The 21,207-nt window shown below is 50.1% G+C and overlaps 2 protein-coding genes across 2 annotated transcripts; one reads left to right on the top strand and one right to left on the bottom strand.

The window, feature by feature from the left end:
• Positions 1–975: 975 nt before the first annotated feature.
• On the top strand, positions 976–11,300 carry MEPCE (methylphosphate capping enzyme). The gene is made up of 4 exons (XM_089479899.1): positions 976–2,890; positions 7,718–7,936; positions 9,351–9,477; positions 9,679–11,300. Exons 1-4 carry the CDS (start codon positions 1,277–1,279, stop codon positions 9,729–9,731), a joined length of 2,013 nt encoding a protein of 670 aa, XP_089336025.1. The 5' UTR covers positions 976–1,276; the 3' UTR covers positions 9,732–11,300.
• A 517-nt stretch (positions 11,301–11,817) lies between these two features.
• On the bottom strand, positions 11,818–19,454 carry PPP1R35 (protein phosphatase 1 regulatory subunit 35). The gene is made up of 5 exons (XM_089479900.1): positions 19,111–19,454; positions 18,141–18,398; positions 17,680–17,989; positions 13,367–13,497; positions 11,818–12,185 (listed from the first exon to the last, which is right to left on the bottom strand). The coding sequence occupies exons 2-5, from the start codon at positions 18,342–18,344 to the stop codon at positions 12,012–12,014; spliced, it is 819 nt and encodes a 272-aa protein (XP_089336026.1). The 5' UTR covers positions 18,345–18,398; positions 19,111–19,454; the 3' UTR covers positions 11,818–12,011.
• Positions 19,455–21,207: the final 1,753 nt, after the last annotated feature.

Below are 21,207 nucleotides of genomic sequence, written 5' to 3'. Positions count from 1 at the left end.
CATGGGAGGTAAAGCAGTCTGGGGCTGCGTTAATTCTTCAGTGCCGATGCAGCACTGCACGAGAACTGTCACAGGAGGCCCTTCCTCAGAGCCTTCTCTCCACATTCGTTGCCTAAAAAGAGCTTCCTTCTTCCTTTCTGCCTTGGAATGGAAACACAGCCCTGCGTTTGTTTACGCATCTATTGCGCCTGCGCAGTTCGGGAAAGGAGGCGGCGGGCGGTCCTTCCACGCATGCGCAGCACTTCCCTTAAAACTACAACTCCCGGCGTACGTTGCGCGGCCGGCTAAGGAAAGTGAAGCCGTGTGGCCGTTGACAACTCTCCATATTGGGAACCCTTTAAAAACAGTTTCCCCTTTTATTTCCCCTTCCTGTAAACAAAATAAATATCTGAAGGGAGTGATTCCCGAAGCACCATTTTGCTCAAATACAGTCCCTCTGATACTTTGTGAGGAGGCTGTTTTCCTCACAGCGACGGCGCCGAGGGGGACAGTTTAGGAGTCTAACACAATGCCTGAGAAAAACAATGGCCAGGGTTTGCGGCGGTTGACAGCTCGCTTCCTGTCACAGAGCGATTTTCTTTAACGCTTTCAGCGTGGAAAAAAATATATATCTACTTGGGTTTTTTGTTGCGACTTAAAAGCTTGAAGTAACACTGCTGCAGGCGTTTGCTTAGGGCCGCTCTCTTCGAGCAAGGACCCTTCGGAGAACGAGTGTTGAACTCTGATTGGCTAGAGGCAGTGCAACGCTGCCCTCCTATTGGCTGAAATACGAACAAGGAGGCGGGACGAAGAAGGGGCGCGGCGGCTTCTGGCTCCCTCAGAGCAAAGCATCCTGATTGGCTCCCGATCCACGCGGGTGGCGAGGGTGCCGGGCCTTGATTGGCTCTTACTACGATGAGGGGGCGTGGCCTTTTCCGACCCCACCCTCGGCGTATATAAACCCGGGACGCAGGGGGGAGCTTGCCATCGCGGGGAAGCGGGAGGCGCGAAGCGTTCTTCCTTGGACGGGACGCTGGCTCAGGTGCGCATGCGCCAACCAATCAGCGAGGAGGAGGAGCCGCCAACAGAATAGGAGGGACTGCGTCGAGCGGATGGCTCTGACTTGAGTCAGGGAGGGAGAGGGAGCGAGTGCGCGTGTGCGGAGTGGGAGCTCACTGAGCCTGCGCGGTAGAAGGGGGCGCTACTGCGCAGGCGCGGGAGGCACAGTATAAGTCGAAGCAGCGGCAGCAGAAGCTGCAGCTGAGGAGTCAGCAGCGTGAGAGGCTTGTCCTGAGGGATGATCGAGATGGCAACCGACAAGGAGACCTTCCGAGTCCCAGCCCCACCGCCTCCGCTCCCGAAGCCCCCAAACAAAGGGGGTGGTGGGGCAGGGGAGGTCCCTCTTGGGGGTCAGGGGTCTGAGAGGGGCGATGGAGGAGGTGGAGGCAGCCAAGGCCCAGGAGAGGCTGGGGGGCAAGAGGGTCTGGGGGCTGCCACCCCCATCAATGCGCCCTCAAACCGGGACCCCCACCTTCCCCGCCGAGGGGGACCCCTGCCCAAGGAGTCGGCTGAGGAGGGGGACGGTGTTCCTGAGCTCCAGAGGCCCCGCAATGGCTTCCAGGCCCCCCACCAGAGACCCCCAGGAGGAGGAGGAGGCAAGAGGCGGAACAGCTGCAACACCGGTGGTGGTGGGTTCAAGCACCCGGCCTTCAAGCGGCGCCGCCGGATCAACTCAGAGTGCGACCCGGTCCTCCCCTCGGAGTTCCTCTTGGGAGGCAACATCTTTGACCCCCTGAACCTCAACAGCCTCCTGGACGAGGAGGTCAACCAGGCCCTCAACGCCGAGACCCCCAAGTCATCGCCGCTGCCGGCCAAGGGAAGGGACCCCGTGGAGATTCTTATCCCCAAAGACATCACTGACCCCTTGAGCCTCAACAATGCTCAGGAGGACCCCCCCATCCTGGCCTCCCCCATCAAGAGTGGACGGAAGAGGCACCGGCACCGTGGGGCACAGAGGGGGGCCAGCGTTGACGGCGGCGGAGGGGCCAAGCCCACTGTTGCCGCTTCTGCCTCTTCCACCGCTGCTGCCGCCGCCCCCTCATGTAAGTCGTGCCAGAAGCCCTGCAACGGGGCCACCCCACAGCCGTACGAACTCAACACAGCCATCAACTGCCGGGACGAGGTGGTCTCCCCGCTGCTGCCTGCTGGCCAAAAGGAGCTTCAGCCGAGCCACCCCCAGGCCTCAGGGGGCTGCGCAACTCCCTCATGCGCCTCCGTGGCCTCTTCCACCGCCAACACAGGGAGCCGGCATCATCGCAAGCGGCGCAGGACTTGTAGCAAGTCAGAAGGGGCAGGCGCCCGGCACCCAGGGGCCACCTCCACTGTGAGCGACCAGCCTTGCAGGAGCAGCCCAGAGAGGGGGCGCAGCGTGCCCCGGTGCCGCCACTCCCAGGCCACTTCCTCCTCGCACCAGCAGCCCCGCAGGCAGCCCCAGCACAAGTTCCAGTATGGCAACTACTGCAAGTACTACGGCTACCGCAACCCCGACTGTGAGGACATCCGGCTGCGGGTGATGAAGCCGGAGTGGTTCCAGGGCAAAGAAGTGCTGGACGTGGGGTGCAACGTGGGGCACCTCACCTTAAGCGTGGCCAAGAAGTGGGGGCCCTCCAGGATGGTCGGGATGGACATTGACGGGGCCCTCATCTACTCGGCCCGCCAGAACATCCGGCACTACCTCTCTGAGGAGATGCACCTGCAGAAGCAGAAGAGCAAGGACGAGGGGGCTGCCTCCGCCGCCAGGAAGACCTTTCCGGCTTCTCTCATGGCCAGCCGGGGCCCAATCGCTGCTCCAAGGGTGCCCCAGGAGGGAGCGGATGCCACAGTCTTCCCCAACAACATCATTTTCGTCAAGGTAAGGCAAGAGAGGGGCTCCACACTAAAGGAAAAAGTTAGTCTCACTTTGGTCATGGCAATTAATTGTTTCAACCAAGGCAGAGTTCAAATACTGAGGCAATTTGAGAAAATTGAAAGTAATTGAAATATAGGTTGTTGAACCAAACGCATCTAAGGAAGTAGGCTTTAGTCTCAAACTAGTTTGTTTCTGCAGTGTGTTTTGGACCATGGAATTCAAAGTGGTGTCAAAACTGCTTTGTTCTTGCAGTGTGGCATTAGCCTTGGAAAGAAATCCATGGAGCACCATTGAATTCAAGTTCAATACATACATGTGAAAATTCAGCTAAAGAACAGCATGGAACAGCCATAAAAGACAAAAGCCGCTTTCGTTTTGGCTCCAGGCTTGGCCTGCTGATGGAGGTTTCCAGTGGCCATGAGTTGCTCTGGGTCAGAAGTCCTAGGGCCGAAAGATGGCAGAAATAATCCAGCGTAAAAGCACTTGTAACTGCACTGGCTCAGTGCTAGGGAGGTTTGGGAAGTGTAGTTTGTTGTGGCATCAGACAGCTCTGACAGAGAAGGCTAAATGTCTTAGAAAACTACAGTACCCTTAATTCCCTAGCATTGAGCCAGGGCAGTTAAAGCACTTTCAAGCAGCATGGTCTTTGCAGTCCCTTTCGGCCCCAAGTCAAGCATACTCTGTTTTTTTCACAAAACCATCTAGGGTTAGCCGCATTGGCCATAGAGCAAATCCAGTAACATCCAAACAGTGATACCTTTATTGGGACAACCAGAATGCCTAGTTCCATGTTGCAAACTTTTGAAGTCACACTGGCTTCTTCGTCAGCCAAACGGGGGAAAGAAATTGGGGGAGACCTTCTGGATGCCAAGGAAACACCTTCGTTGAATTGCAAATGGAGATTACATTTCCTTGACTTTGAGCATCTCCCATGGGGGCCAGTGACCCCATGGCCAAAAAAAAGGGGAAAGTGCCATCCTGCAGATAGCCCTCCATACCATCTGGACTAAGACCAGAAACAGCAAAATTTCTTTCTGCTGTTTGCTTGGCGAAGAGGCCAGTGTGACTTTGAAAGCTTGCAACACGTAATTGTATGTTTTGGTTTTCCCAGTAAAGGTATCATTGTCTGGACGTTATTGGATCTGGTTTCTTCAGTGCGCCTAATGCGTCTGCACCTGGGACTTTTGAGCCAGATTTGACACCCACGGAGTTGTCTTTTTGATCAGCTGTGAATGGCAAGTCAGGGGGCAACTGCGGGGCTGGTGCACTCTCCATGTGTAGACATGCTCTCAAGGAATAGTGATTTGGGTGTTGGAGGCGGGGCTTCCAGGAGGAAGAGGAGGAGCCAGTGATTGGCCGCCGGCCGCCTCTGATTGGGCTCCCATCCTAGATGGGGGCGGGAAGAGGAGCTCACCAGGTGTGTAGCTTCACCTGACTGAGCAGCCATGGCTGAGCTGGCAGGCCTGGACCTGGTGGGAGCAGAGTGAATAAGCTTCCTCTTTTCAGACTGGAAAATCCTCACAATGCCTTTAAATATTTGAAGGGATGTCATATTGAGGAGAGAGAAAGCTTGCTTCCTGCTGCTCCAGAGAACAGGACACGATGGAACTGTGGGTGCAAGCTCCAGGAAAAGAGATTCCACCTCAACATTAGGAGGGACAGTGGGACACACTCCCTCAAAGCTTATGGTGGAGTCTCCTTTCTTGGAGGTCTTTAAGCAGAGGCTGGATGGCCAGCTGTCAATGGGGATGTTTGATTGTGAGTTCCTGCATGGCAGAAGGGGGTTGGATTAGATGGCCCTTGGGGTCTCTTTCAACTCTAGGATTCTAGGACGACAGCTGAATCACTGATAATTACTATTATTATTATTATTATTATTATTATTATTATTATTATTACTTACCCACTTTTCCCCATGCATTGAGGCGGGGAACAACAACGATTAACAAACAACATTGATTAAAACACGTCAGTGAAAATACACATTGTGGCTTGTCTTCCTCCCTTGGAGAGCACTGGAGTCTCCTCCTTTGGAGGATTTTAAACAGAGACTGGATAGCCACCTGTCCCAGGGAGGGCTTTGACTGTCTTCCTGCATGGCAGAAGAAGAGGGTTGAAATGGATGGCCTTTGGGGTCTCTTCCAACTCTAGGGCTCTATGAGCATTGGTTGGCACTGGGGGCACTCCAAGACTAGGCTGACATTCCTGATGGGTCTGGTCTGGTTTTTGAGAGCAAGGGTCTTCTTCAGTGACTTGGAGGAGCTGTATCCTTTCCCCCCAATGGTCCGGGGAGCAGGGTGAGACGACAAGCGCTGGTGATTTCAGCATTTGCTTTCTGGGAGGGTTGGAACTGAAGTCAGGCTGAGAGCTGGAACTGTGTCCAGAGGAGGGCGACCAAAATGGTGAAAGGTCTGGAAACCATGAAGCCTTATGAGGAGAGGCTTAGGGAGCTGAGGCTGTTTAGCCTGGAGAAGAGAAGGAAGAGGGGCTATGATAGCCCTGTTTCAGTATTTGAAGGGGTGTTACATTGAGAAGGGAGCAAGCTTGTTTTCTGCTGCTCCAGAGAACAGGACCTGGAAAAATTGATGCAAACTTCAGGAAAAGAGATTCCACCTAAACCTTAAGAGGAACTTCCTGACAGTAAGAGCTGTTGGACAGTGGAACACTTTTCCTTGGAGGGTGGTGAAGTCTCCTTCCTTGGAGATTTTTAAACAGAGGCTGGATGGCCATTTGTCACAAGGAAAGCTTTGATTGAGAGTTCCTGCATGGCAGGGGGTTGGACTGGATCGGGGCCCTTGAGCTCTCTTCCAAGTCTATGAGTGCAGGGAGAGATTCCCAGCAGCTTTGTCAAGGCCATGGAGGAGAGGTGGACTTAGAGCCAGAAAAAAGCAAAGCAGAGGGAAGGCGGAAGGAGGGCTCCACCGAAACCTCTTTCTGGGCCACCTTGGCCTTCTCTTCCTCTTTGAAGGGATTGCTGAGGTCTGTTTGCCTTCTCTATTGGCCAGGCTGTCTGTTGGAGGAGGCCAAAACACACATACCTGCACACAACTCCATGCTTTTACAGACCGCAGAGGTGGAAGAGACAAAGGGGCGTAATGGTTGGCTTCACCTATGGCACCCGCTGCAGGGCTCAGAATTGCCCCTGAACTGCAAAACAAGAGCACTTGAACCTCCACCCATTCTCCTTTTCAGCTGCTTCATGTGAGCGTGTGAGAAGGGGAGGGGTGTTAAAACTGTGCAAGCGATTCTTTGGACGCTGGTCCTGGCACCACTATTGGCTCCCTAGATGCAATGGGGACATGCCCTGCTTCTTCATAAAGAGTTCTCACTTGCTGCCCCTCAGAAAAGGATGGAGCTTGGTCTCTGCTGATTCCCTGTCCTCCTTCTTCTCAAGCCCCCTCTTTGGCCAGGGAGAGGCCAGTGGCTTTGAGAAGGCCCACTTCCTTGACAAATATTGAGCCCCCCCCCCCCCCCCTTTAGCTCTCTGCACAAGGTTAACTGGCTTTGGAGCCTTTAAACAAGGTGCTGGACATTGCTGAACTGTCAGTCCTTACAGGCTGGAGGAAGAAATGGCAGTAGTGGGGGGCATGCTCAGCCTTTTCCTGCTATGTGTCTCCAGTTCCAGCATCCTCTCCATTATTTCAGTGCCAGAATTGGAGCAAAGCCAGGCCCTTCTGGGAGTGTTGCCCACCAGGTGGGATCCCTTTCCTGGAGGCAGGCCACCCTCCTCCATGGCTACATTTCTGCAGTCTTCCAAGGCGGCCTTGATTTATCTCTTTCGGTTTGTCCAGCTTCTGTGTGGGAGCTGAAAAACCAGCAAGAAGCAGTTGAAACACACACACCTGTTTCTGTCACCCCTCCAAGGAAAAGTCCAGCTTGTGTGTAGGAGGGAGGCAGCAGGCAACCTTGAGTGCAGGTCCAGAAAGTTACACGGGGCACTTCCACCACAAATGGGCCAGGTGCCTCTTGACTTTGGAGCCAGGGGTGTGGGAGAGAGTGCCTTTATATGTCTCAGGTGCTTTGCACCCACTCCCACCCTTTCAGACTTGGGAGGCAAGAGGTCCAGGTGGCTTGTGGGCCAGGAGAGACCACACTCATTGAAGCCATGGGTGTCTGTGCTTTCCTTTCCCGTTGCTGTTAACCACACCAGGCTGGGTTTTGCCCAATGCCTGGGTGTCATTCCTGACAGAGGCACTGAGCTTTTCAGGCTTTGCTGCTGTATTGTCCCCGTTCTCCAATGCAAAGAACCCTCCTTTGCCTTGACCAGAGTGACCAGACATCCTCCTTTTCCAAGATGTATCCTACATTTCAACCTGGTGTCCAGGAGGAGTTTCAAAATGTCCTCCATTCTGAGTATGACTGAAGCATACATTTGCATTTCTATGAGTGTTTCTAGCTTTTACTTGGTCATGTCCTAATATTTTGGGGTGCCTTGTCCTCCTCTGTGGTTAGGACATCCGTTCACCCTGCCCTTGACCTCTCTTGGTTTGTTGAGAGGGAAAGGAATCAGTAGGGCTTGGAGCAGTCATCTCAGGCTTTACATTTCTCCAGAGATTGGGGAAAATCACTTATTGGACTACAATTGTCATAGTCCCCTAGCTAGCATGGGATTCTGGGAGCTATGGTCTAGAAAAAGCTACTGGTGTATGACAAGCTACTGTACTCCCTCCCCAGGAAACCTTTTTCTCCCAGGATCCTGATGGGATACATGGCATTCTGGGAGTTGTGTTCCACAAAGCAGATGACAACCCATCCCAGTTTTTGCGGGTGGCTGCATTTCTGTCTTGCCTCTGGCCTCCCCTGAGAGCCCCTCTTGCTGTCTCCCTGCAGGGCAACTATGTGCTGGAGCGTGACGAGTTGCTGGAGGCTCAGAAGTCCGAGTACGACGTGATCCTCTGCCTCAGCCTGACCAAGTGGGTGCACCTCAACTGGGGCGACGAGGGCCTGAAGCGCCTCTTCAAGCGCATCTACCGCCACCTGCGCCCTGGGGGCATCCTCATCCTTGAGCCCCAGGCCTGGTCCTCCTACAAGAAGAGGAAGAATCTGACGGTGAGAATTGTTGCCCTGTCCGTCTGTGTCTCTGGCAGGCAGAGCTTCCATACTACTGTTGCGCTGGACTGTCCCTTGGGTGCAAGGAAGAGAGGCCTCAGCACAACTGACAGTGTATGGGCCACATTTGGCCTTGTAGAACTGCAGGCCCCAAGCCATCAACATTTTCAATTCCAGGATGTTAGAAAGTGGAGTTAGAAAAAGTCGGGGGGGGAGGAAAATGGCAAAGATAGTATGGAAGGGGATTGCTCTCAAGAAGGAATCTCTGGCCCATTACAAACGGGCCTTTGCGGCGCCCCCGTCACGTGCTAGGGGTTGGCCGAGGACCTAGCGTCCACACCGGCCTCACTCCTAGCACGTGACGGGGGCGTAAAAATGGCAGCGCCCTATACACACGGGCACCGCCATTTTTACGTGCCGAACGCATAGCGTCTGCACGTCGCGCCCTGGATATGACGCTGTGAGTGCACGAGTAGCGCCTCGTGGCGTCCCATCCGGGCGCAAGAAGAAGCGCCATTTTGGGGCTTCTTTTTGCTCCGTGAGGGAGCCACGCCGTTTGGCTGCTGTGGCTCCCTCATGGAGCAACCGGCAGCGGCGCGAGACCGCCCGTTTTGGGCGGTCTGTAATGTGCCTCTGTGTCCGAGACACACATAGGCCCTGAACTGACCCCCATGTGGGATGGAATAATGCAGGGTTGTACAGTTTTTGTCACACTATAAGTGATACCACGATACCTCTAGTTGCCATTTGCAAGCTGGAAAAGGCCTTTTTGAGGGTTGAGGTAGAATGCAGAAGTTGAAAGGCCCGTGAGCTATTTTCCTCATGTTTTGGGGTGAAAAGTTGTCCAAAATGATATATTTGAAAATCTGGGTGGGAGGGAAGTTGGGGAAGGGTTGCCATGCTCCCATTCCTTGAAAAGTGGCAAACACCTGGCAGATAGGGATCCATAGTTCAGCAAAATTCCTTTTCTGTGGACTGCAACCCCCAGAATTGACTGGTTACGGTGACTGTGTTGTTCTGGGAGTTGTAGACCTTCCCTCGCAAAAAAAAGGTTGTTTTGTTGTTGAGTTCTGCCTGTGGCTTCTTTTTCCCCACCATCGGTCCCCACCCTTCTTTTGGGGTCTAGAAAAGTGTACTTTTTGCAGCCTGATAAAATGAAAGGTCTTGAAATCCTGTTGTGAGAAACACACTCTGCGCATAGGCAAGTGCTTCATAGTTTCCCACTAGTCCACAATTCTGGAGTGGGTGCCATTGCAGTAGCATACTTTCTATGGCTGAAGTCCATCACCATCATAAATGGTGTGTGTTTAGGTGGAAGTCCATCTTACCCTGCTTTCACCACTGCGGGGCACATAACTGAAGCTGGGGCTTCCCTCTGTGATCTGTTGGCATTAATTTTCCCTTCCTCCCCTAGGAAACGATATCCAGGCATTTCAACCGGATCAAGCTGAAGCCAGACCAGTTCCCCTCTTACCTGACTTCACCTGAAGTTGGTTTCTCCAGCTATGAACTGGTAGCCATGCCTAGGAACACAGCAAAAGGTAATGGGGCATGCCTCACTATTGGCTTAATTTGCTATAGGGCTGCTGGAAGGCACAGTTGGCTGGTGTCTAGGAGTTCGCAGAACTCCCAGCCTTGTTATGCTGAGAGATGGCTGCCATGATCCCAGTGGGAGGGGGCAGCAGCACCTCTGCGCACAGAGCCCTTTGCTTACCAACCCTCTTTTGGATGTCTCCCCACAGGATTCCAGCGGCCCATCTATCTCTTCCACAAGACTTGCCCGGGAGGCCACTGAGGAACTCTATGCCAGCAGTTCTTTCCTTGACCTGCCAGAATTTGCCGGGAAACAATAGGCAGATGTGCCCCCCTTCCCCACAGCTGATTTCTGGACACTTCGGAGGGGAAGGACAGGAACCTTTCCCTCCATTTGTGAGCGAAGGGGGCAAAAGAGCAGCCTAGCATGGCTCTTTTGTGAGGGCACCTTTGGTTGGCCACAGCCTAAAGGTATCCAAGACTCTGCAGCTGATGGTGGCAAAGAGCAGCACATCTGGGAAAGGCCTGGAGCAGAAGCTTAACTCCTGGTGTGGGAATTGGGGGACACTGTAAAATGGACATGATGTGGGTGTGTGTGGGGGGGGGGTTTACTCAAATGGCGGTTGTACCAAGCTTGCTTCTTTCCTTCTGAGTTGCCAGCAGATGCAAAGCCTGATCCAGTCCCAGAATACTTTGCTCCCTGTCTCTGCCCCCTGCTTTGAGCATCTGGGGAAGGGAGAGGTTTGCAAATGGGATGGGGCTGCAGGGAGGATGCTCACATTCCTTCTCCCTGCACCCCCAACCAGGTCTTTAATGCAGAAAGGCCAGGAACAGGGCCATGACAAGACAGAACACCCCCGCCTCTCTCTCCGGTTGGTGTATCCACACACACAAACGCACATCACACCTGGCTGCCACTTGCTTCCTCTCCCTGTTTTCTGCACAAAGGAGGGAAACCTTCGTGTGGAAGCACAGGTGAGGTTTTGGTTGCCCACTCTTCCTTACCTCTGCCTGAAAGGCCTTTCTATGGGTATCAGACTTCTTTTTTTAAAAGATGGTATGAGTGGACTGCGGAGTAGATCAAAACATTTTTCTTGTGGGCTACATATTCCAAATTTGGGAAGTTGTAGTTCAGAACAAAAAAGGGTTTTTTTTAAACTCCAGTCTGGGTTGGAGAAGGAAAATAATGGAAGACAGGTGCCTTCTCTACAAGCAACTTCCCCTTCCTGTGTATAGAACTTGCACCATTCTTCTCCAGAGAGGAACAACCTCTGGTCCCAGGCAGCATTTAGTGGGGCACATGGGTTTTCCCCTGAATTCTCCAGAGAGCATTGCCTACCTGTCGAATGCCATAGGCCTCCTCTTCCTTTGCAATGCTTCTCTTTTCCTTTGTGTGCCTGGGAGAAAAGCGGAAGTGCTGAGCTCTCACCAGAAACACCTCCTTTTGACCAAGGCCAGGGCTGAGGCTACTATAGGGCTTGCTTGCGTGATAAGAGGGGGAAAGGGGCCACTGCCTGCCCCAGCGCCATACTACCTGCTCAACTGTTTTAATGGGGCTGACCCATTAAAAGGGGAGAGAAGCCCCACCAGGCTGTCACTATCTGTCTTTGCCCCCCACAGCTAAGTGGATGGGACAACACCCACGAAATGCAACATTAGCTGGTCATGCTGCCAGTGAGGACACAATGCCTTTTGGGGAGGGCCAGGACCCAATGGCTCCCCTTGTCCCCCGCCTGAGTAGCAGGGAGCAGCTCCTCTTCGAAGCTGGAGTTTTATCTTTAAAAAGATGTTGATTCTATATATAAATAAAAAAGACTACAGATTATTACCAGCTCTGGCCTTGCTTTGTGGACAAAGAACTCCCGGGCACCCAAGGATTAAAGCCTCCAAGCCATTCAGCAAGGGAGACTTCTGTGCTTTGTTCCAATTGCAGAGAGAGGGGTAACCATGAAAGGCCGCATCCACACTGGGGAAATAACCATTTGGCACGGCTTTAACACTTTTGGGCTCAAGGCTATGGAATCCTGGGAGTTGGAGTTTCTTGTGGGCCCAGAGCGGAGCAGCACTCTGCTCTGAACCCCACAACATACTCCAACTCCCAGGATTCCATAGCCTTGAGCCAGAGCAGTTAAAGCTGTGCCAAACCGGGTTATTTCTCCAGTATGGATGCAGCCAGAGAAGTCTTCATCCTCAGCCACGAGTCTTAACAAACAATGGTTCTCATGTTGATATTCTGTTTTGGGCTCATAAATCCCATCTGGCTTTGCCAGAGGTGAGGGATGCTGGGAGATGGAATCCCCAAGGTTTGCAAACCCCTACCTTAAATCTGAGCAGCTGCTTGTAAAGTCTTTAAGCAATAATAGGAGGGAAAAGACATGCAAGATAGGGTTGCAATTCCATTTTTATGTATAAAAACATGCCAAAAGGGATAGGGAAGATAATTCCCTTCTAAATAAATAGCCCAGTGTCTCAGAGAAGGAAGGTTGGAGTCCATTTTTTCCCTGCAGGAAGAGTGCCAACAGCTTTCCCCCAAATCCTCCTCTTAGCTATCCCATTGGTGCAGCTTCCGGTACATGAAGAACGTCGTGGCCGGGTCCCTTGGCCGAGGCTGGAGCTTCAAGGGCGGCAGCCCCTCAACCTCCAAGAAGGGGGTCTCGGTGAACAGTTCCTCGGGGTTGTAGAAAGCCAGCAAGTCGGGGCCCAGGCAGGGAGGCTCCTGGCAGAGTGAGAGGGGAAACGGTGGGTTAGGTGCCAGTCCTGAATGCTGCCCATTCCCCAAGCCTGCCATTGAGGCAACGGAAATATCGGGAGAAGACCATGGGGGATTTTTTGCTTCCAGGAAAAATTAGTGTGTTGGACCTGAACCATCACTAATCCAGCCTGAGTTGGACATAACTCCCAGAATTCCCCAGTCACCCCGGGAAGGGGGTTCTGGGAGTGCCGTCCAACCTGTCCTTAGGGACGCAAGGGGTGGTTAAATGCTGATTACGAGTGGCCCGCTGAGCAAGAGACCTCCAAGTTGCCCCTTTATCAGCAGGTCTTGCAAATGCAGGGCAGCAGCCATGACTTCCTCAACGGAGCCAATCTGCCTGTAATGCGTTCTCCCTCTTTTCCTACTGCCTTCCGTCTCACCAAACATCATTTCCTAAAGAGTCCTGTCTTCCCATGAAATGTCCAAAGTACAACACGCTCAATTTAGTCATCTTGGCTTCTAGGGAAAGTTCTGTTTGGTTTGCTCCTGGACCCATTTATTGGTCTTTTTGTTGTCCATGGCATCCTAAGACTTGCCTCCTGCCCCACATTTCAAATGAGTTGGTCCTCTCCCTGTCCACCTTCCAGAACCATACATAAAAAAGGGAAACGGGATGGAATGGACCATCCTAACTTTAGCATTCAGTGATGTATCTTTACACTTGAGGATCTTGTCTAGTTCCTTCACAGGAACCCTTCCAGGTCCCAAACACATTGCTGAAATAATCCACTTTGAGACCGCTTTAACTGCCCTGGCTCAGTGCTAGGGAATTCTGGGGACTGTCCTTTTTTGAGACTTTTAGCCTTCTCTGTCAAGAGCACTCTAGTACCAGAGCAAACTACAATTCCCAGGATTCCCTAGCACTGAGCCAGGGCAGTTAAAGCAGTCTCAAAGTGGATTGTTTCTGCAGTGTGTTTTGGACCATAATTTCTTGACTGCAGCCTCCATTCTGATTAATGACGGAGCCAAGAGAGAGAAAACCAGATACAGCCAGTAACAGGTCTATTCCTTAATATTCAGAGGCTCTGCTTCATGGCCTTTCTTCCCTTCTGGCCTACACTGGAGGGAGGACAGGATAGTTATTCTGTTCTGTGTGGGATTATGTTAAGGGGATAGGGATGCCCAAATGGATGCGCACCACTCACCTGCCTGCCTTCAGGACGGTGCCGGACCAGGGCCAGTTTCTCCTGGACAGCGGAGTTTACCAATTCCTCTTTGGGCACCTGGAGGCTGACCAGCCCCTGATAGAGCCGCTGGTCCCGGGGGATGTTCATACCTGCAAGGCCCAAGAAATCAAACAGAGGCTGGTGTGGGTATATGGGGTAAGGAAGAAGCCACCTCTTCCTCAAGCAAAGGACTTACAATCCCGCTGGGAAGCATCTCAGGCCCTCCAAATACGGCTGGACTGCAGCTCCTGGCAGAGCCAGTGGTGAGGAATGCTGGGAGCTGTAGTCCCAATAACACCTGGAGGGCCACATAGTTTTAAAAGAATTACTGCTTCCTCATTGCTAATTAAAAATGTTTTCAGTTTTTTATATACACTCATCCCTCCATATTTGTGGCTTTGATACTTGTGGATTTGATTATTCACGGATTTGATTAATATGTTCTCTCTAGGGATATCTAGGTCCTCCAGTGCAACTCTGTGGTCAACTTTTAAGTAAACGTTGCCCTGAAAGACCTAGAGATTCCTAAAGAGGACACTCTACTAGGCCTTTGTAGCTCCTCCAGCACAGTTCTATGGTCAGTGTCTGTCGGACGTTGACCACAGAGTTGCCCTGGAGAAGCTAGAGGTTCCTAAAGAGAACACTCTACTAGGCCTTTGTAGCTCCTCCAGTGCAGTCCTATGGTCAGTGTCTGTCGAATGTTGGCCACAGAGTTGCCCTGGAGGACCTAGAGATTCCTAGAGAGAACACTCTACTAGGCCTTTGTAGCTCCTCCATCGCAGTTCTATGGCCAGTGTCTGTCGGATGTTGACCACAGAGTTGCCCTGGAGAACCTAGAGATTCCTAAAGAGAACACTCTACTAGGCCTTTGTAGCTCCTCCAATGCAGTTCTATGGTCAGTGTCTGTCAGACATTGACCACAGAGTTGCCCTGGAGAACCTAGAGAGTCCTAGAGAGAACATTCTACTAGGCCTTTGTAGCTCCTCCAGCCCAGTTCTATGGTCAGTGTCTGTCGGACGTTGACTACAGAGTTGCCCTGGAGGACCTAGAGAGGACACTCTACTAGGCCTTTGTAGCTCCTCCAGCGCAGTCCTATAGTCAGTGTCTGTCAGATTCCTAGAGAGGTGTCCTCTCAGGTCAAAACATGGTGTTTTGTTATTTGCAGATTTTCCATATTCATGGGGGTCTTGTGCCCCTAACCCTAGCAAATATGGAGGGACAAGTGTATACAATAAACTCAACGTGAGTTACAGTCAAGCCCCTAAGCCACCAGTTACAAAGGATAATGGCCAAGAAACAGTAATGCCCTATGGTGAAAGTCTCTAGCCCCACCAGATTCAGCCCCCAAACTGTCCTTTAAGAGCTTTTGGCCTTCATCTCCCAGAAGCCTCAGCCATGTTGGCCAATAGTCTGGGATTCTGGGAGCTGAAGTCCAAAATCCCTTAAAGGGCACAGTTTGGAGAGTACTGCTGTAGGGGGATATGAAAGAGAGACCAAGGTCCAGTGCATCCCTTGAGAGGTTGAAACTAACATCTATAATAAAGGATGTCTCTCGACTCACAGCTCCAAGATCATGAAATCCAAACACCTAGAACTTGGCCTGTGTATGTATTACTAGAAGAATGGTGGCAGTGTGCATCTCAGGATGATTTTGAGTTGTCGATACACAGGGACCTTGGTATCTCCTGGGGTTTGGTTACAGGACCCTCAGGGATATCTAAATCCAGGGATGCTCAAGTCCCATTATATACAATGGCATAGCAAAATGGTGTCCCTTATATAAAATGGCAAAATCTAGAGGAGGGGGGGTGTATCTATATATCTATATCTATACACACACACGTACATACTTCTCCCTCCACATTTGCTGGGGTTAGGGGTACAGGACCCCGAGAATGTGGAAAAACCACAAATAACCAAAAAACCCCTCCACTTGTTTTTACCTGAGAGAACACCTCTAGGAATCTCTGGGTCCTCCAGTGCAACTCTGCCAGAAGTTGACCATAGAGTTGTTCTGGAGGACCTAGAGGTTCTTAAAGAAAATGCTTCTGTAGGCAACTGTAGGTCCTCCAGCATGATTCTAGGATCAACTTCTGGCAGATGTTGACCATAGAGTTGCACTGGAGGACCTGGGGATTCCTAGAGAGGTGTTCTTGTAGGTAAAAAGAATGATGTGGTTTTTTGTAAAGTCGAAGGCTTTCATGGCCGGCATCCATAGTTTTTTGTGGGTTTTTCAGGCTATGTGGCCATGTTCTAAAGAAAGAAGAAACCCTTAAAGTGAACAAAATTTGGCTACCAGTCCTGAGGAATAGCAAAATTAGGACTCAGCAAATGGGAAACCATTCAGAGTCAGGGGCTTTCCCAGCAGATAATGATCCCCAATTAGCAGACATTAATCCTCGTTTGCATTAGCCTCCCAGCCGGAGGCCTGCCATCAGCAACAGAACAAGACACATGCAAGTCCCTCCTGCATTCCCAGGCTCACACAGTAGATACAGACCCACTTTTTCCAGGCAAAGCATTCTCTGAAGATGCCAGCCACAGATGCTGCTTGCGAAACGTCAGGAAGAAACTCTGCCAGAACAAGGCCACAGAGCCCCCTGAAAAACCCACAAAAAACGATGTGGTTTTTGTTGGTATTTTTTCCACTTTCACCGGGGTCCTTCACCCCTAACCCCAGCGAATGTGAAGGGACCACTGTGATTGTAATCACATGCATTGTGTGTCTCTGTGTGAATTTCAGCTACAAGTGCGTAGTACCACATTTAGTCACAAGGAGGCAGATTTTCCCAAGCAATCCATAGCTTTCCAGGATGAGACTCAAGAGGTGCAAAGTTGCAGAGCTGCTCCCTTCTTTCCTGTCTGCAGTGGGGTTGCCTCCCTCAGAGGCCTGGAATGGGCAAGCCCTTCCCTTGGGGGACTGAAAGAGTGCCCTATGGCCCTATCACTGTGCCCAGCTGCCTAACTTTACTGGAAGTCTTTGCCAGGTCCAACCAAGGCAGCCATGGGCAATGGGCAGCAGGTCCAGGGGCCACTTCCATGCCACATGGGCTGCCAAAAAATGAAACAAATACCCCACGGAGACCCAGGTCTGCTTCTGGTTCTCAAAAAATGGGCATATTTTCATCTTAAACAGTACAGGGCTGCATTGTGATGTATTTAAAGATTGCAATTTTGCTCCTGCAGACTTGAAAGAGCAGGAAAAAAGTATTGTCTGGGGATTTCGGAGGTATCAAGGAGGACTAGAAAATCATTTTTGAGGGTACCATGTGGCCCTGCATCGCACTTAACTTGCTTGTAACTGAGGCTGACTCCAAACTGTGTGAAACCAAGTAATATTTGCAAAGAATCCTAGAGTTGGAAGAGACCACAAGGGCCATCCAGTCCAACCCCAATCTGCCATGCAGGAACTCTCAATCAAAGCATCATAACCAAAACACTTATTTTTCTCTCTTCCTTGTTCTCCCTACATGTGCGTGTGTAAAAATCCCCATGCTCATCTATTACCCCAAAACAAAGTGTCTCACGGCACACTAAAGACCAAAGAAGTGGTCTGTAACACATTTTGTCAGATGCTAACAGGGGGATTTGGGGAATTGCAATCCAACACAGCTGGGGAGCTTCCTCTTCAGTGAAGAACTGCAATCCTGCCAGTGTGGATAGACTACAACTCCCAGCATTCCTCACCATTGGGAGGACTCGGAGTGGGGTTGAGCCTCCTTCTTCGGAGGTTTATAAACAGACTGGATGGCCAGCTGTTGGGGGTGCTTTGATTCTGAGTTCCTGCATGACAGAATGGGGTTGGGCTGGATGGCCTTTGGGAGTATCTTCCAACTAGGATGCTATGTAGTCCTACATGGCAGAAGGGTGCTGCACTGGATGCCTCTGGGGGTCTCTTCCAACTCTAAGAATCTATATAGGATTCTATGTACTCAGGGTAGCAGCCATGACTTCCTCAATCTGCTTGCATTGTAGTCTTCCTCTTTTCCTACTGCCTTCTGTCTCACCAAACAACATGTATTCCTGCATGGCAGAAGGCGTTTGGACTGGGTGGTCCTGAGGGGTCTCTTCCAGCTCTAGGATCCTATGTGTTCCTGCATGGCAAAAGGGGTTTGGACCATATGGTCCTTGGTGGTCTCTCCCAATTCTAGGATTTGAAGTATTCTTGCATGGCAGAAGCGGGTTGGTCTGGGTGGCCCTTGGGGTCCCTTCTATGGCCACCAAACTCCCGCCTTGACATTCCTGGAGAGGCCCTGAGTTCTCCAGCCGTAACTTTGAACATCTTTCCTCACCTTCTCCCACCCGAGCCTCCAGAGCGCACCGGGTGACAAATGAGCGCTGCACCAGTTCCTCTGCAGCCTGTCGGGCGTTGAAGCCCTTCTCTCGTGCCACCTGCACCTCTGCCCCGAGTGCGAGGGTGCTGTGGGGAACCGGCGCAGCCAACAGACCGGGGGGCGGCAGCGTTGCGTCCTCTGCGGAAACTCGGCTGAGTTCTCTCTCCAGCCTGATTCTGGGGACTTCAGGAGGCTCCACGGTTTTCTCAGGGGGCTCTAGGCTGATCGCCCCAGAATTGTCAGAGATACACTCCAGACTGAAATGCACCTGGAAGAAGATGGGGGAGGGATGCTTAATTCAAAATACAAGGCTTGGTGGCAGCAATACTTTTCTTTCTCCTGGCTGGGGGGATTCTGGGAATTGTAGTCCAGGAAAGTAAAAATATCTCCATTTGCTCCCGATCTGCTGCCCAGTTTACCTGTCTGCGTGGGAGTTTTCCTTCCCGGTGTAAGCGGAGAATCCCGCTGCTCACTCTTTGGGCCGCATGGTGCTCTGGAGTCAGCACCACTTCAGGGTCAGGGGTCAGGCCCTGGGAGGGTGGGGGCGGGAGCGGTGTGGGGGCAGCGCAAGGCAGGCTGTCGCGGTCCTCGCCATAGGGAAGGTTGGGGGTCCCATCCATCATGGGGGACAGCGTGGAGGACAAAGATTGCTGAAAAGCAGATCCCAGAGCCACAGTCTGCGAATAATCAGAAAGGAAAGTTAGGATTAGGGTCATTACGGACACAACAAACCACACTCCCCAGAGCCATGGCAGTCAAAGTGGTGCCAAACCGGATTATTTCCACAGTGTGGATGCAGTTGAGGTAGATCAGGTTGTGAAAGAAAGCGCATTATTATTATTATTATTATTATTATTATTAACATAAATATAAATAATATAATTATGATTGGGACTCAAAGCAGCTTACAGTTTTGGGGGAAAGTGGGATATAAATAAATATAAATAATGTATTATTTATCGGGACTCAAATATTTTTTTTATAATTTACAATTTAGAAGCACAGCATAATTTAAAAAACATTAAAAGTTGACCATTAAAACAGAATTAAACTATGACAGTATTAAAACAGACCCTCTATGCAGCCTGCACTCCCATTGCAGGAGCAGTCTACCTGTCAAACTAAGACCCTTTTGCACTACAACTCCCAGAATCCCCTTGTCTGCTTTATGGCTGGGGCATGCAGAGAGTTGTAGTCCAAAAAGTAACTTTTCCTGGCTCTGGTGCCAAGGAGTTTCCCAACTTCCAATTTCCTTTAGCTACTTTTCTGACTTTCTCTCCTCCTGTACCTTCCTGTCTTCCAACTCTATGGTTCTATGATTCCTTCCTCCCACAATTAAACTCCCAGCTCCCTTCCACCCGCCATCGCTTCACTTTTGGATTTCCCAACCTTTCCACTTCTTTGTTTGCTACTTTGGCTCCTTTCTTCCTCTCCTGTCCCAAGCTAGGGACGGTTATTGGTAAAAAAAAGAACTTCCAGCCTCGTTTTCAATCCAAAATGGCGCCCGGAGTGAAAAAGCCCTATCTAAAACCATGGAGATCATAGAGTGAGGAGACATGAAGGTCCCTCCAGGCTCTTCCGGTCTCCGACGCTGGCCGCCTAAAGCTTTAACAGTACTGAATCCAGAGGATGTTTGGACAAGGAACGGCGCGAAGCATTCTGGGTGAGCCTCGTTTTGAATGAAAGATGGCGATGAGCCTGCAAACGCTCTATATGAAATGAGGAAGCGCGGGAAGGGGACAAAAATCAAAGATGGCGGCGGAGGACGGAAAGCGCGCCTGCGCACTAGACTCTTTGTGCAAGATGGCGACCCAAAGACTCCAAAGTCTTAAGTTCGAGGCCGGCTCTCGGCAATTATTAGACTAACTTACAGATTTTATTATAAATTTCAAAAAAGTGACTAGAACATTCTCTTCACTCATTTTTAAAATTTAAAAACCGAAGTATGAAGAGTTTCTAATCCCCCTTTGTTTTGTTTACTTTTAACACACAAACACAAAAATTCCTCTGAGGCAAGAGAGAAGATTCCTGGCAAAATGTAGATAAATACAGGGGTGTTTTTTAATTTCAAATTAAATAGTACAAATGTCGCAGGGAAGCAAACAGGCTGAGAAACCAAACCTATATTTTTAAATGAACATGCTGAAGTAAAAATAAAAGGTGAAGCGAATCATGTGGCAAAAGCCAAACTGTGGCCGGCCTGAAACGGTTTAAGAAGAGCGCTTTAGTTAAACCAATCAATTGAATAAAGAAACACTGTCATAGTCTGTTTTAATGGCCACTTTTGTATGTTTGTTTGTTTGTTTTTAATTGCACTGTGTTTCTAAATTGCAGGCTGCTTTGAGCCCCAATAATAAACAGACTGTTTATATTTATATTTGTTTATTTATTTCCCACTTTCCCCCCAAATTGTAAACTGTTTTGAGTCCCAATCATAAATAGATTATTTATATTTATTTATATCCCACTTTCCTCAAAACGTGTGGATATGATAATAGAAGTTTAGCAACAGTATGTCTAGGTATTATTATCTTCATCATCATCATCATCATCATCATCATCATGTTTATTTACAGGGGCTCAAGGCGGTTTACAAATCTAAAACAATCCAAGTTAAATCGCTATAAAACATGCGAAATACAAGTTTAAAAAACAATTAAACAGTAAAGCTTTGTTTTTGAGTTAGTCGGTTGATGCAGTATTATGTCCTTGCCTTATATATGTTTATATGTACGGTGTATTTATGTCTTTGTTCTGTTAACAATGTCTGACTGTTGTTGTTGTTGTTATTTAAAGATGATTTTTAAAAAATAAACATTTAATAAACAAATTGTAGACTTTTAACATCGACAACAACAAGGCCGTCCACATCGTCAGAAGCAATGGCTTTCTATAGCCACAGCGACCGGACAGGGCCTTATGGCTTTGCCACGGAAGCAGCCATTTTGTGTAGGACAAGAGTCTGAAAAAGATGTCCAGGAGGATGCGGACATGAGAAGGATTGCCATAATTGTCCACTTTTACCAGGGACAAAATGTAGGACAACTGCAGGACAAAACTAAGCCCAAAATGTAGGACATTTAAAGTCCACCATTTTTCTTCAATGTCCTACATTTTGGGCTGAGTTTTGCCCTGCAGTTGTCCTACAGTTTGGTCTCGAATTTGTTCCACATTTTGTCCCTGGTAAAAGTGGACAATTATGGCAACCGATTCCAAATCTCGCTGGACTACAGGTCCCCTCATCCCCATCCAGTGGTGAAGATGCTGGGAGCTGTAGTCCAACAACATCTGGAGGGAGTCTGGATTGACTCCTATGGGATGGTCAGCGCTTTTTAGTCCCCAATTGTTCTTGTTGCTGATGTGTGCCTCCAAGAAATTTGAGACAGTTTAGATTAAGTGCATTAAACTGCGTGTGTTCTATTATAGTTTATAGATTATAATTATTATAATAGATAAGCTTGTTTGTTTTAACATTTTATGATTTTA

Source organism: Sceloporus occidentalis, unplaced genomic scaffold, assembly GCF_023333645.1.
Source record: "Sceloporus occidentalis isolate IW3139 unplaced genomic scaffold, rSceOcc1.0.p SCAF_14, whole genome shotgun sequence".
NCBI lineage: Eukaryota > Metazoa > Chordata > Lepidosauria > Squamata > Phrynosomatidae > Sceloporus > Sceloporus occidentalis.
This window is presented reverse-complemented; position numbering and strand designations above follow the sequence as displayed.

Coding starts and splice junctions, on each gene's coding strand:
- MEPCE (XM_089479899.1), top strand. CDS start 1,277: ATGATCGAGATGGCAACCGACAAGGAGACCTTCCGAGTCCCAGCCCCA. Junction 2,891..7,717: donor ACAACATCATTTTCGTCAAG/GTAAGGCAAGAG, acceptor GTCTCCCTGCAG/GGCAACTATGTGCTGGAGCG. Junction 9,478..9,678: donor GCCTAGGAACACAGCAAAAG/GTAATGGGGCAT, acceptor GTCTCCCCACAG/GATTCCAGCGGCCCATCTAT.
- PPP1R35 (XM_089479900.1), bottom strand. CDS start 18,344: ATGATGGATGGGACCCCCAACCTTCCCTATGGCGAGGACCGCGACAGC. Junction 17,990..18,140: donor GAAAACTCCCACGCAGACAG/GTAAACTGGGCA, acceptor ATCTTCTTCCAG/GTGCATTTCAGTCTGGAGTG. Junction 12,186..13,366: donor ACCGTCCTGAAGGCAGGCAG/GTGAGTGGTGCG, acceptor TCACTCTGCCAG/GAGCCTCCCTGCCTGGGCCC.